The 14,954-nt window shown below is 40.8% G+C and overlaps 1 protein-coding gene across 3 annotated transcripts; it reads right to left on the bottom strand.

Moving 5' to 3' along the window:
* Positions 1-1,299: 1,299 nt before the first annotated feature.
* LOC112184221 (xyloglucan glycosyltransferase 4) lies at positions 1,300-9,845 on the bottom strand. Of its 3 annotated transcripts, none has more exons than XM_024322488.2 (5): positions 9,072-9,845; positions 8,671-8,979; positions 8,178-8,582; positions 7,452-8,081; positions 1,300-1,608 (listed from the first exon to the last, which is right to left on the bottom strand). In XM_024322488.2, exons 1-5 carry the CDS (start codon positions 9,693-9,695, stop codon positions 1,600-1,602), a joined length of 1,977 nt encoding a protein of 658 aa, XP_024178256.1. In that variant the 5' UTR covers positions 9,696-9,845; the 3' UTR covers positions 1,300-1,599. The 3 variants fall into 3 exon arrangements, with proteins under 3 accessions (XP_024178256.1, XP_040371335.1, XP_024178255.1); XM_040515401.1 differs by lacking the exon at positions 1,300-1,608 and adding an exon at positions 1,803-1,890 and having other exon boundaries at positions 7,460-8,081; XM_024322487.2 differs by lacking the exon at positions 1,300-1,608 and having other exon boundaries at positions 7,398-8,081.
* Positions 9,846-14,954: the final 5,109 nt, after the last annotated feature.

Below are 14,954 nucleotides of genomic sequence, written 5' to 3'. Positions count from 1 at the left end.
TTACCATGAAGATAGAAGTGAAACCTTTGATCATCTTTTAACGAAGGAAAAAGAAAAAAGAAAAAGCATACTCTGTTATTTAGAACTCAATGCAACCATTGTAATCGATCATAGAGTTTATATGTCATTGTCATATTGTCATGCCATATGACTTTGTTTTTTCATTTGCATTTGATTAAGTACTTAATTTTTGTATTGGTGGTGTATTAGATCTACATCAACTCAAGACCTAAAACAAATTTAGAAAGACAAAACCAAACAGAGGTTTTACAACAGTCAAACGTTGAGTCAAGGAATCACGTGAAGATTAACAATGAACACTACATGATATAATTAGGAGGAAATTGCAAACACGGGTTGCAAGACATATGAAGAAGCAACCTTTTGCATGATGTGCACACTATTTGACATTATGCGCGCGCGCATATATTATACGAAGCAACGCAACCACAAAACAAAGAGGTGTTACACATTTCAAATATGCACGTGTATCTTTGTTGGGGACGAGACACCCATTGGGGTGAATAATCAAAACTAGTTATCAAGATCCATGTGTTATGCATTCAGTTTATTTTCTTTGCTTGTGTTGTAACAAAACAAAGAGGTGTTAGACATTTCAAATATGCAAGCGAATCTTCGTTGGGGATGAGACAACGGTTGGGGAGAATCATCAAAACTAGGTTATCAAGATCCATGTGTGATGTAATCAATTTATTTTCGTTTGCTTTTGATTGTAACATCCAGAATAGTTAGTAGTTCGATTCTAACAATTACAAATTTCCTGTGCACTTCAATTTTATAAATTACACTATTTCTATTCTACCTGGACAGGCCATTGGTAAGCCTATCTAAGCTATGCTTGGTACAAGGCGATTACGCAGAGAGGGAAAATGGGCATGCAGAGAGAATTTTAGTCCGCCCGTTGTGGCCGATCAAAGCAAACTACGGGCCGAGCTAGAGCCTCCGGCTCGATTATGGTTAGGGCCCAATAGGCCCAGAGAACCTAATTTCTTCGGTTTAAATCCTCATATATTTAGATGCTCTCAGACATGCAACATGCCTGCATATGAACTCACAAACTTGCCCACCAAATAATTCAGATTCGACCAAATGGATCATTTGTCTTCTCCTTCATCGCTGCTTTGCTGCGTTTGATTAAAATCCAATCCATCAAACTCTCAGAGTTTAGGTAATTTTCATTTTCCTTTCTGGTTTGTTTTTGTTTTTTGTTCTTTGGTCCTGTTGAATTGTTGATGATGTGGGTCTGTATTTGTTCTTATGTGAAAGGGTAATGGTAATAGTTGATAAGGATTGAGGGGGAAACTCTATACTCCACAAAGCATTGAAAAATATCTGAATTTCCCTTTACAAATTGTAATTATTTCATCACTGATTACATATAACATTATACAATTAACTTAATTTTTATATCATATATGCCAATTTGCCATTCCCTTCTATTTCAAATGGGTAATGGCAAATGTGTCTGCATGTAATCGAATCCAACTCTGAACACCAAAGAGCTGCAAATATGTCTCTTAAATTTCAACATATCTGTCAAGAAATAACTGTGGAGAAATTTCACTTTGTTTGAAGCTTTTAGCTAATCTGCTGATGGAGGACACCTATCCTTTCCGTCCTTATCAATAATGGGCCACCTACAATTCTACCAAGGCCAGAGCATATTAGTCAACTAAATTAATTTAGCACCTGTGGTGATTCTTATCATGACAGCTAGCTATTTTGTCTTTTGCTATTTCAATTAGTTATGTACTGTGACCCAAGCCATTTTGGAGGCATCGAAGAAATGAAGTAATATTATATTTCCTTTCCTTTTCATTTTCTCTGTTCATCTGTTGTTCTGCAAATTGCATCCCATCATCTGCTCACCTATTAAGTCCAAGCTTTTGCGCCTGAGGACAGGCTTTAGTCTTAGGGGGGTGCACTTGATGGAGGACACCTATCCTTTCCGTCCTTATCAATAATGGGCCACCTACAATTCTACCAAGGCCAGAGCATATTAGTCAACTAAATTAATTTAGCACCTGTGGTGATTCTTATCATGACAGCTAGCTATTTTGTCTTTTGCTATTTCAATTAGTTATGTACTGTGACCCAAGCCATTTTGGAGGCATCGAAGAAATGAAGTAATATTATATTTCCTTTCCTTTTCATTTTCTCTGTTCATCTGTTGTTCTGCAAATTGCATCCCATCATCTGGTATCAAAGCCATGACCCTGCGTGGACTGCAAAACCCCACCCCATCCGTCCCCTTCTCCTCCGTCCTCGTCAACTCACCACCCCCAATCAACCCACCACCCCCAACAGTAGATCACCCCTCTTCGTCCTCCACTGCATCCGAGACCCAAGCTCTCAACTTTCAAAACACCATAGAATTCCTCCAAAATCAGAATGAGGACCTTCACCACTCCTTCGAAACCTTTCAAAATCAAATGTCTGCCCAGTTTGCAGCCTTGCAAAACACGGTGGTCGCCTCCTTGGTTCATCGTCAGCAACCTCCGGCTAGCTCTGCCTCTAGCTCCCCACAAATAACTTTTGGATCTCTGAACTCACCTTCCCCCATCTCTACGCCGACAAACGGTGCCTCTAGCTCACCTCCGTTGCCTATAGGCACTACCACCACCACTCTACCACCGCCCACCGCCACCACACCTCAACCACAGTCCACTCCATCCTCTCTTACCCCTATCTCACAGCCCCAATATTCATGGCCATACCCACCTCACTTCTACCCACAATCACAGATTCATCATTCCCAACCTTCACCTGGGTTTTCTTACACCGCCGGCCCCTCGAACTCGGCCACCTATTCCACCATCACCAACACCACTCACTCTGTGCACTCTGACCCTCAATCACAGCCCCTATTGTACCACACTTTACCTCCTTATAAACACCAACAGCCAACCCACCCACACCCAGATTACTCTTTTAAACCTCCAAAAATCGACCTACCCCGTTTCACCGGTGTTGATGCCATGGACTGGATAGCCATGGCTGAGCGATACTTACGGGTTAACCGGATTCCCCTGCACGAAAGAGTCGCCATAGTATCCTCACACTTTGGGCCTGTTGCCTCCGTCTGGATGAACGCGTTCGAGCAACGTCACCCATACGTCACTTGGGATCAATTCCTCCCAGCCTTCCTGGAACACTTTGGCACAGGCAGCACCACCGATCTCAAATCCCAGCTCACTCACCTGCAACAAGACAATTCCGTGGATGAGTTCATTAATGAGTTTACGAAACTCTCTTGCCGAGCTCCGGAATGGTCCGATGAGCACCTGCTACACATTTTTCTCGGTGGCCTGAAATCTGAGATCCGTCACGATGTAATGGCCATGGAGCCACGCTCATTGTCCCATGCCCACCGCCTTGCCAGGCGTTACGAGGCAAAGGTCAAGGACCTCCGTGCTGCCACGGGCCGGAATTTCCGCTCCCATCCTTGGTCATACATGGGAAAACCAGTCAGTGGTCCACACCACAACTCCATATCAGCTACCACTATGGGCCAGGGACTCACCCCGCCACCTCAGCCACCCAATGCAAATTTTATATCGACCGGTAGACCTGCAGGTCCGTTCAGAAAATGGTCCCCAGCTGAGCAACGTGATAGAAGAGACAAAGGGCTCTGCTACACATGTGATGAACCGTATTCAAAAGGCCATTTTTGTAGAAAGCCATTTTTGGCCATCCTAGAGTCGCCGACACCTGTCCTTACAGAGGACCCGCTGGAATTTTATGATGCTGCTCCAACTTTGGAGGTTCCGCCTAGTGAGCCAGAGGACATCATTCCTCTCCACACAATCACCCACTCAACCATTGGAGAAGTGATGCGCATAGAGGGCTCTCTACTTGGCAACCCAATTCGGATTTTTATTGATTGCGGCTCGGCATCGAATTTCCTCAACCCCACTGTGGCACAACGACTGGGCTTAACAATTCATCATGATACGACCCTCCGGTTTACCTCCGCTTCAGGCCATCATCTCAATCCGGCAGGTACAGTGCATGACGTGACCGTCACCATTCAGTCATATCACTTTACAGGTGATTTCTTACTTCTTCCGGTCGCCGGCTGCGACTTGGTTCTCGGTGCTAAATGGTTGGATACCTTGGGATTTATCGGCTGGCATTTTGCTGAGAAGATCATGATCTTCATTGCCAATGGTGCTCTGCATACTCTGCGTGGAATTACTCAGTCAACAACTACTACGAGTAATCAAGAATTGCTGGCACTCCTTCCTACTGAACAACTTGACTCGGTCACCCAACTTATAGAGCCGGCCACTGTGACTTCTACCCAACCCATTCCTTCCTCTGTCCAGCAACTCTTGGACCGGTTTCACGATTTATTTCAACCTCCAGTGGGCCTCCCACCTCCTAGACCCATTGACCATCAAATTACACTAATTCCTAATGCGGGGCCAGTGAATGTAAGACCATACAGGTATGCCCATTCTCAAAAGGAGGAATTAGAGACCCAAGTGCGTGAGATGCTTGCTAATGGCTTGATTCGACAAAGTTCTAGTCCATACTCTTCCCCGGTGCTCTTGGTGAAAAAGAAGGAAGGGTCTTGGAGATTTTGTGTGGATTATCGAAATCTCAATGCGGTTACCGTTAAGGACCGGTTTCCTATCCCCGTAGTCGATGAGCTTCTCGATGAGTTACATGGGGCGAAATTTTTTTCCAAGCTCGATCTTCGATCGGGCTATCATCAAATCCGGATGAAGGCAGAGGACATTCCAAAAACTGCCTTTAGAACACATGATGGCCATTATGAATTCATCGTAATGCCATTTGGCCTCACCAACGCACCGTCTACCTTTCAAGCCTTAATGAATCAAGTGTTCAAGCCAATGCTTCGTAAGTTTGTACTTGTTTTTTTTGATGACATTCTAATTTACAGCAATGACTTACACTCACATGTCACACATCTTGAGATGGTATTTGAGTTACTCAGGGCTCACAACTTGAAGGTCAGACTATCCAAGTGTTCCTTTGCCCAATCCAAGGTTTATTACTTGGGCCATGTAGTCTCTGCAGAGGGTGTGTCAGTAGATCCTTCTAAAGTCCAGGCAGTACAAGACTGGCCCAAGCCCAATACTCTCAAAGCCCTTCGCGGCTTCCTCGGGCTCTCCGGTTATTATCGTCGATTTATCAAGGATTACGGGACAATCGCTCGTCCTCTTACTGATATGCTACGACGGGACAATTTCATTTGGTCTCCTACGGCGGAGCACGCCTTCCAGCAACTAAAACTTGCAGTTATTTCAGCTCCAGTGTTAGCCCTCCCTGATTTCACTAAACCATTCACTGTGGAAACTGATGCCAGTAGTTTGGGTATTGGTGCCGTTCTCACCCAAGACAAACATCCGGTGGCCTTCCTCAGTAAAGCTCTATCACCAACGCATCAGGCACTCTCCACATATGATCGTGAGATGTTCGCAATCATGTTTGCTATTGAGAAGTGGCGCCCCTACCTATTAGGTAATTTCTTCACTATTCTCACAGATCATCAAACTCTTAAACATCTTCTTGATCAACGAATCTCCACACCTTCTCAACACAAATGGTTGTCCAAGTTGTTGGGGTATAATTACTCAATTGAGTACAAGCCTGGCAAAGCCAATACAGTTCCGGATTTGTTGTCACGCCGCCACGAAGTTATGGCTATTCAATCGGTCTCTGCCCCAATTTTCGATGGCATCCAATTAATTGATCGAGCTTGCATTTCTGATCCTGAGGCTCAAGCTATTACTACGGCAATATCCAATGGCACTCCAACAAAGAAAGGTTTCACAGTCGCCCAAGGCAGATTACTCTACAAAGATAGGATTTTTGTCCCTGCAACCTCAGATTGGCGTGCCAAAATACTTCATGAGTTTCATTCCTCATTTCAGGCAGGTCACTCAGGTTACTTACGCACTTTGATTAGAGTTTCACGCAACTTTGCTTGGCCCGGAATGCGGCGTGATGTCAAAACCTTCGTAGCTGCTTGTGATCAGTGTCAACGACAGAACTATGAGTCCATACACCCTCCCGGCTTGTTGCAGCCTTTGCCAATTCCGGATGAGGTATATGTTGATATTGCAATGGATTTTGTTGATGGTTTACCCGTCTCTGATGGTTACAATGCTATTATGGTGGTTGTGGATCGTTTGTCTAAATATGCTCACTTTATTGCCATCACTCATCCTTACACTGCTTCACATATTGCTGATATTTTTATGAAAGAGGTCTTTCGACTACATGGTATGCCTCGCTCTATTGTCAGTGACAGGGACCCCATATTCATAAGCCATTTCTGGACTGCCTTCTTCAAGTTACAGGGTACACATTTGTGTAGAAGTTCAGCCTATCATCCTGAGTCTGATGGTCAGTCAGAGGTAGTGAACAGATCCCTTGAGCATTATTTACGTTGCTTTGTATTTGACAAGCCCTCTTCATGGAGTTCCTTGCTACATTGGGCTGAATGGTGGAATAACACCACTTTTCATTCCACCATCAAGATGTCACCCTTCCAGGCTTTATATGGCCGACCTCCACCTTCGTTGTCCACTTACTTGCCAGGCACAACTAAGGTGCATGCAGTGGACACTTCCTTGCAAGCCAGAGACCAACTGTTGAAGGATCTCAAGGATCATATGGCAAATGCGCAGAACAGAATGAAGCAGCACACGGATCAGCGACGGACATAGAGGGAGTTTACTGAGGGAGATTGGGTGTTCTTGAAATTACATCCATATCGCCAAAAGTCTTTGATCAAGAGACCTGCACACAAACTCTCCCCTCGCTACTATGGCCCCTTTCAAGTGGCAGCAAGAGTTGGGAAAGTAGCATATAGACTGACACTCCCAACACACTCCAAGATACACCCAACGTTCCACGTTTCCTTGCTTAAGAAGCGCATTGGTGATTCCATTCCAGTTTCCACTACACTGCCACCGTTTGATAATCATGGAGAAATTCTTTGGCAGCCTCTCAAGGTGCTCGATATGGGGGTCATCAAAAAGAAGAAGCGTGCAGTGACTACTTGGCTTGTGCAATGGAAAGGTTTACCAGTTGAAGACGCAACATGGGAAGAGGCACAGGTTATGGCAGCAAGGTTTCCCAGCTTTTGCGCCTGAGGACAGGCTTTAGTCTTAGGGGGGTGCACTTGATGGAGGACACCTATCCTTTCCGTCCTTATCAATAATGGGCCACCTACAATTCTACCAAGGCCAGAGCATATTAGTCAACTAAATTAATTTAGCACCTGTGGTGATTCTTATCATGACAGCTAGCTATTTTGTCTTTTGCTATTTCAATTAGTTATGTACTGTGACCCAAGCCATTTTGGAGGCATCGAAGAAATGAAGTAATATTATATTTCCTTTCCTTTTCATTTTCTCTGTTCATCTGTTGTTCTGCAAATTGCATCCCATCATCTGCTCACCTATTAAGTCCAAACCTACAACAAGAAATGACAAGCCTTGGAAAAGCAAGAAATAGAAGTGAACTCCATGTTCTGATAGGAAACTTCTTGCTGATGCTGTGAGTAGCAGAAAAGCAAGAGCAAGTTCCTTCCTATAAATCCCATTTTTCTTCTTTTTCTTGGGAGGTGCGGCTACTTCTTGTTCCTTAAGTTTACATAACGATTCTAAACCAGACTCAGAGTTCCTCCTTAGGATCTTCTCATCATTTGACGATTCCCTTTCAGCAAACGCTAACAAATCTGACTCAGATGATCTTCCAGTCTTCTTTGTCACCACCCACTCATAAGAACTTCCCAGCTGAAATAGGCCGGAGACCATGGCATTGAATTTTGTGACAGACATTGTGTTTTCAAAGAGTAGGTATGGGACTAGGAAAGGGAAAGATTTTGGGGATGGTAGAATGTTGAGGAAGGACATGAAAATTGGTACATAGCAAATTACCCAAAGAGGTAATTCAGTCTCAGGTATGAACATGGTCAATGGAAGTATGATGCAGAACAACGTGAATGAGTAAAAGGGAAGAATTAGCTTCCTCAAAAGAAAGAACAGAAATATTAAGTTGGCCTTCTTGAATATAGATATCTGCACAATGATAATTTAAAAATTGTTACAAAAACTTATATAATGTGACAGTTTTTGGAAGTAATCAAAAATTCAAATGAAGGGTGAAAAACCAACCTTGGAAGTTAAGATAGCAGGAAGGCATAATCTGAAGAGCTGCATCGGACCTGAATGCCATCGATGCTGCTGCTTCTTATAAGTTTCATAAGACTCTGGTAATTCACAGAGGGCTTTTACATCATTGAGGAAGATGAATTTCCACCCATTCAAGTGTGCTCGAACTGCAATGTCCATGTCTTCAACTGTTGTTCTCTCTAGCCAACCTCCTGATTCTTCCAGGGCCTTAATTCTCCAAACTCCTGCAGTTCCATTGAATCCGAAGAAATTGAGAAAGACACCATTAACTTGCTGCTCCACTTCAAAATGGAAGCACAAGTTGATGTTTTGCAGCCTTGTAAGTAAATTCTCATCCTTGTTCACAAATGACCACCTAGCCTGGACTAGTCCTAATTCTGGATTTCCCTGTGAAAAGTTTAAAGATTGTTAGTGGCTACTTAGAAAACACTGCATCTATTTACTGACATATTATAATAATTAGTCTATCAATCACCTTGAAGTGAGGAACAGTGAGTTTAAGGAAATCAGGATTGGGTGTGAAATCAGCATCAAAAATTGCCACAAACTCGTAGTGTTTGACATACTCACATCCCATGGCCGATTTAAGATTCCCAGCTTTGTAGCCAGTTCTGATCAATCTGTGCCTGTAGATTATGTTAATGCCTTTCTGATTCCATGCCGAGATTTCATCTTGGATTAAATTCTGTAGAACTATGTCGTCCGAGTCGTCCAAAACTTGAATCAAAAGTCTGTCCCTAGGCCAATCCATCTGGCATGCGGCGGCAATGGCTTGTTCGTACACCTGAAGTAATTAAACATACCAGAAGCAACATGAGAATCCAACACAAAAGGACCTTTTTTTACAACAGAAGTACAGCTAGTTTGTTCTGTTACCTCTCTCTCATTGCACATGGGAATCTGAAGAAGGACCATTGGGAAGCTAGAAGGGTCTTCAACATCATAAGCATCTGGCTCAATCCTAGGCTTTACCTTCTTGAACTTGATCCAGAAACATCCAAGACACAAAACCAATCTATCAAGAGACTGAATCAGGAACAGAACAATGCAGAATTTAGAGAGGAAGATGGCCACTGGTGCAATATAGTCAACTCTGAAAGACAACCAAGCCATATAGGACCACCGCACCAGACCCTGAACTTCCCAAGATGGATGATGAACCAGATTTAAATTCCATTTCTTGTAATGAGCAATAACTTCAACTCCCAAAGCCACAATTGACAACATAAGAAAAGCCTTGATGAATCTGTACAACTTTCCTCGATTCCTCGGCTCCTCATCGCTCATATCCGATAAAGCAATGCGTTTTCTGAATGCCATTGGAAGCCATGAAAGACAAGCAAAGATTCTGTTGACTTTGAGAAGAAGAACCCATGTGAATTGCTTGGGGCTCGCTGCTTTCTGCTTCTCAAAGAAAACAGAGGACTCCAAAGACTTTGCCTTTGAGAAAGAGTTGTTTGGCTTCTGGATTGTGATTGCAACTGAGTTGTTTGGAGCCATAACCAACAAGGAAAGAAGCAAAATGATGAACTGGGTATTATATGCATGCTATGAAAGGAAAGAAGCCATGAAAATAAATCTGGGATCTTTTAGAGCATGAACTCAGTTGAAGTATATATAATAGAGGACAAGGAAGATACAGAAACTACGTTGGCCGGTAAGAAATGGAAGGTCCAAGTCCAGCTTCAAATTCATAAACAAATCCATTTATGGTAGGGTAAAATCTTTATATGATACCTGATTTATCACGAAATACACTTTTTTGTACATACAAATTTTTAAGGAGTCTAGTGATACCTGTATTATCCCTCTGTTAGCCATTTTAGTACTTCCGTCAATTATTCTGTTAAAGTATGAGTAAAATCGTAAAACACCTATTTTTATAGGTACCACCTTGAAAATTTGTAGGTACAAAAAGTGCATTTTGTGATAGTTCAAATACTATATGAAGATTTTACCCAGCAAATTACCTGAAACAGTAAAGGTTAGCATGGCAATGGTGTCAAAAAGAATATGAATTGTTTACAGTAACACGGTGTGATAGATGAACAATCAGCTGGTTTTGACATGCATATCAGTTTTGGTTTGTCTAGTAAACTGATGAGGAAATTAGTTTAAAGAGTGACAACCATGCTCCAGATCACTTATTCCCCACCATGGAAAGTGGTTATTGTCTGCTCATTTGGGCACGTACACTTGAACAGAAAATTCGGTTTCTTCTCTTTAAAAATAGGTGTCAGTCATCTCTATACTGCAGTTTAGTTTACTTTATCTTAACTAATTTTGGACTTCCTGCTGTAATCTGTCTTGCTCACTGGCGCGTCTGGGGTCCCATTGAAAGTAAATCACGGTTGTTGTAAGTTTTGTTTGATCACTTAAATATAGGGAAAAAATGTCCGATAAATTATTTGCGAAATATATATGTATCATACATAAGATTTTCATTTACGAGATAAATATTTGCTAATATTCTTTATTGATCTAGTTAATTAGTAACTTGTTTTAACAATGTCTTTATTAGTGTCTCATTAAACGCAAATTGTCTTCATTTTAATTTACCAATTAATTATTTAGTAGAGATTATAACCTCTAAAAATAATGAAAAAATCATACATCCGTCCGAAATAATCTAAAATTTAGATATCTATCGTTGATTTTAATTCGTATTTTGTAGACATTTGAAAATTGGTAACACTCCAAAGAGTATGGATGTTCATATTGTACCTAATGTACCTAATCAACAAGAAAAAGTATTCCCACTGACAACTTTGCTTAATGTATTCCATTGATGCATGGATGTCAAACATGATTGAATACATGAACTGCCTGAGGTCTAGCTGAAACGTATAAATCAAATCATGAATACAGAAAGTCTTGAGAGTTAGATAGAGAAGTCAAAGCAGGCGCACGTTAAGGCGTTATTCTTGGACGGCGTAACAGCAGCAGAAGCTTATATACAACCAAATGACCAATCCTAATCCTAACTCTTACGCATGATTGCTGTGAGATTGCTGTGAAAGGGAACCATATAAGCGCCGTTGACCATTTGACTTTTCTCTCGCAGTAGTATAAAGCCATAACATGGGGACGACAAATGTTGGAGGACTTATATGAAGGCATGGACTTAAATTTAGTCATTTAGATTAGCAGGCGGTGGACAGGAGGATCGATGGGTCAGTTAGCTTATAAGATATATGTATAAACGTCCAAGTTAGAAGCTTACAATTTTCTTATATATATATATATATATGGGCTCTTCCATTAAGTGATCCATTTTTTTTTATCTTTTCTAGGGATAGGGCATTAGACCAACTTTTCAATCATATTTCGGCATTTCAAATGTTTAGTTTTGAGGTCCTAATGTGTAGATCATTTCTGCAAATTTCCAGCCAAATCGGTGATCATTAAGGTATCAAACTAGAATAAATCAATGGACGAACCAAATCTGTCAAACTTGAACCGTTCATACTTATAATCTTAAATCGTCGTTTTGAATGTCTTCACGATAATCAATTTAATTAGCTGAAAATTTGCATATTGATCTACACATTAGGACCTAAAAACTAAACGGTTGAGATGTAAAAATATGATCGAAAAGTTGGTCTAATGTCCTATCCCTATAAAAGACCAAAAAAGGGATCCCTCACTAGAAGGGCCCTGTGTGTGTGTGTGTGTGTGTGTATATATATATATATATACAGATCCTATCCAAAGCAGAGGTCTGTTTTGAAATTAACGTGTGAAGTTCGAGTTTTGTGTCACTTTTCGGTCACATATCCACATCTCGATTGTTCAGTTTTTAGGTACTATTGTATAGATCACCTCTGCAAATTTTCAGCCAAATTGATGATCGTTAAAATATCTAACTCGCTTAAACCAATGGACGGACTGAATCTGTCAACCTGAACCGTACTAGCTTTAAGGGAGTTATCAATACCTTAACGATCATTATTTTAACTGAAAATTTGCATATATATATATATATATATATATATATATATATATATATATATATATATATATATGAAAAAACACAGAGTAGCTACTAGGTATATTCATTCATAATTTCATATACATTCAAACCCAGTATAATTAAATCAATAGAAATGGGTAGTGGCCATCCATATATATGTATATTTTCCATGTGAGCCAAAACAAGTACAGGCTCTTTCTGGTGGAATATATAGATCCATGATCAGTTTCACAACCCAGCAAGGCGAGCTCTCAGTTAAGACGGTATATTATTTGCCGACACAGTAACCCTAAACCAAAAGAGATACAGTAGCAAAGGATGGGCATATGGCACAAAATGTGTATCTTAATTTTGTCTCCGCAGTCACATGGATTAAGATCACTATGTAGGCTTGGCAGTCACACTAGCACTACAAGTTCCATGTGAGTTTGATTAGCTATGCCCTGGACTTCGCTGTACAAGTCAATAAATATAGACCAATCATTCAACATGTAGAATTAACTAGTTTATATAGTACTACTGCTACACTACTTCACTCCCTATCAGACTGGGATTGGTCTTTCTAAAACATCATTATGTTAAGGGGCTGTGACCACTTACCAAATTTCAGCTTAAAAATTGTCCACTTACTCTACTGACAGTTTTTTAACTCATTTATCCAATCTAACATTTATTGACAGTTTTGTCCCTATTAATTAAATTGAAATCTCTCTCCTCCCGGACTCTCTCTCTCTCTAAACTAAAACTGAATGATCTCTCTCCTCTCAGACTCTCTCATATTCAAAGCTCCCTTCTCACGGCCTTCATCCGCGACGATTCTCTCTCCTCACAGCCTTCATCGGTGACGAGCATGGAGGCGAAGACGGCTCTGATGTCAATTCCGGCGAGGAGGTCGAAGAAATCATCTCTCTCTTCGTCGTCTCTCTCTCTCTCTCTCTCTCTCTCTCTCAGCCTTCATTTGCAACCAGTTCTTCGTCGTCTCTCTCTCTCTCTCTCTCTCTCTCTCTCTCTCTCTCAGCCTTCATTTGCAACCAGTTCTTCGTCGTTGGCCGGGTTCGACCTGAAGATCCGGTGCGCCGATCAGAGCTTCCTCTAACTCAGTTTGGTTCTCCGTCGAACAGGGGTAGATTTGGGTCTGATATGTAGGTAAAAAAGAGATCTTGAAGAAGAGAGGTTGAAGAAATAGAGGGTGTGTGGTTGTAGGTCTGCAACTTGCTAGCATATGGTGGGATAATTATGGTGGTGTGGTTCGGTGGGTGAGTAAAATAGAAATGGATTGAGTGAAGTGATGGCGGTGATTGCAAGAAAAATAAAATAAAAGAGATGGATGGGGTGGCTGGGGATGAGGAAGAGAGAGCTGAGAGTGAGGTGAGGTCGTGGTGTTTAGTGTGTGTATACTGTGAGCTCCGAGAATGAGGAAGGAAAAAAAAATTACATGTACAATTGAACATATATATTGATTAATTGTGTCTATAGTGTATTCATTTTGGTTCACTTGAGGGCAATAATATGATTATTGGAGGGTAATAATATGATTATTGGGGCAATAATATGATTATTAGGAGGCAATAATATGATTATAAATTGATCAATTGTGTCTGTAGTGTATTCATTTTGGTTTTGGGAGTTTATACAATTCACTGGACGACAATAATATGATTATTGGAGGCAATAATATGATTATTGAGAGGCAATAATATGAGTATTGAAGGGCAATAATATGGTCACCGGTGAACGGTAGCCGGATTCAGGTGAACAATCGCCGGATTCCCATCACCGGTCGCAGGAGTCCGCAGCCCGCCACTGGTCACCGGAGCACAGCAAGGTGGAGGATGACTTTTCTCTCTAAGTGAGAAAGAAGGAGAAAAAGTCCCAAAAATAAATAAATAAAAAATAAAAAAAGAATTAATTGGGTAGTAGGGAAATAATCCCTTAGAGTGTTTTGGGTAAATGGGGTTAAAAAACTGTTAGTGGAGCAAATAGGCAATTTTGTTGTTGAAATTGGGTAAATACATATATATATATATATATATATATATATATATATATATATATATATACAGATCCTATCCAGAGCGAGGCCTCGCTCTGAAATTAAAATGCGAGGTTGGAGTTTAAGGTCACTTTTCGGTCTCATATCCATATCTCGTTCGTTCAGTTTTTAGGTACTAATATATAGATCATCTCCGCAAAATTTCAGCCAAATTAATGATCTTTAAGGTATCTAACTCGCTTAAACCAATAGACAAACTTAATCTGTCCAACCTTAACCGTACTAGTTTTAAGGCAGTTATCAATGCTTTAAGGACCATCAATTTGGCTGAAATTTTGTAGAGATGATCTATACATTAAGGACCATCAATTTGGCTGAAATTTTAAGGCAGTTATCAATGCTTTAAGGACCATCAATTTGGCTGAAATTTTGTAGAGATGATCTATACATTAGTACCTAAAAACTAGAACGATCGAGATGTAGATATGAGACCGAAAAGTGACCTTAAACTCCAACCTCGCACTTAATTTCAAAGTGAGGCCTCGCTCTGGATAAAATATAATATATATATATATACACACACACACACACACATACTATATATATATATATATATAGGGATAGGGCATTAGACCAACTTTTCGATTACATTTCAGCATCTCAACCGTTCATTTTTTAGGTCCTAATGTGTAGATCACTTCTGCAAATTTTCAGCCAAATTGATTATCATTAAGGCATTCAAAACAGCAACTTAAAATTATAAGTATGACTGTATGAACAATTCAAGTTTGAC

This window comes from Rosa chinensis, chromosome 2 (assembly GCF_002994745.2).
Source record: "Rosa chinensis cultivar Old Blush chromosome 2, RchiOBHm-V2, whole genome shotgun sequence".
Lineage (NCBI taxonomy): Eukaryota > Viridiplantae > Streptophyta > Magnoliopsida > Rosales > Rosaceae > Rosa > Rosa chinensis.
Note: the sequence above shows the minus strand (reverse complement) of the source record. Positions and strands in the feature narration are given on the sequence as shown.

Coding starts and splice junctions, on each gene's coding strand:
- LOC112184221 (XM_040515401.1), bottom strand. CDS start 9,695: ATGGCTCCAAACAACTCAGTTGCAATCACAATCCAGAAGCCAAACAAC. Junction 8,980..9,071: donor CCATGTGCAATGAGAGAGAG/GTAACAGAACAA, acceptor TAATTACTTCAG/GTGTACGAACAAGCCATTGC. Junction 8,082..8,177: donor CTGCTATCTTAACTTCCAAG/GTTGGTTTTTCA, acceptor ATCATTGTGCAG/ATATCTATATTCAAGAAGGC.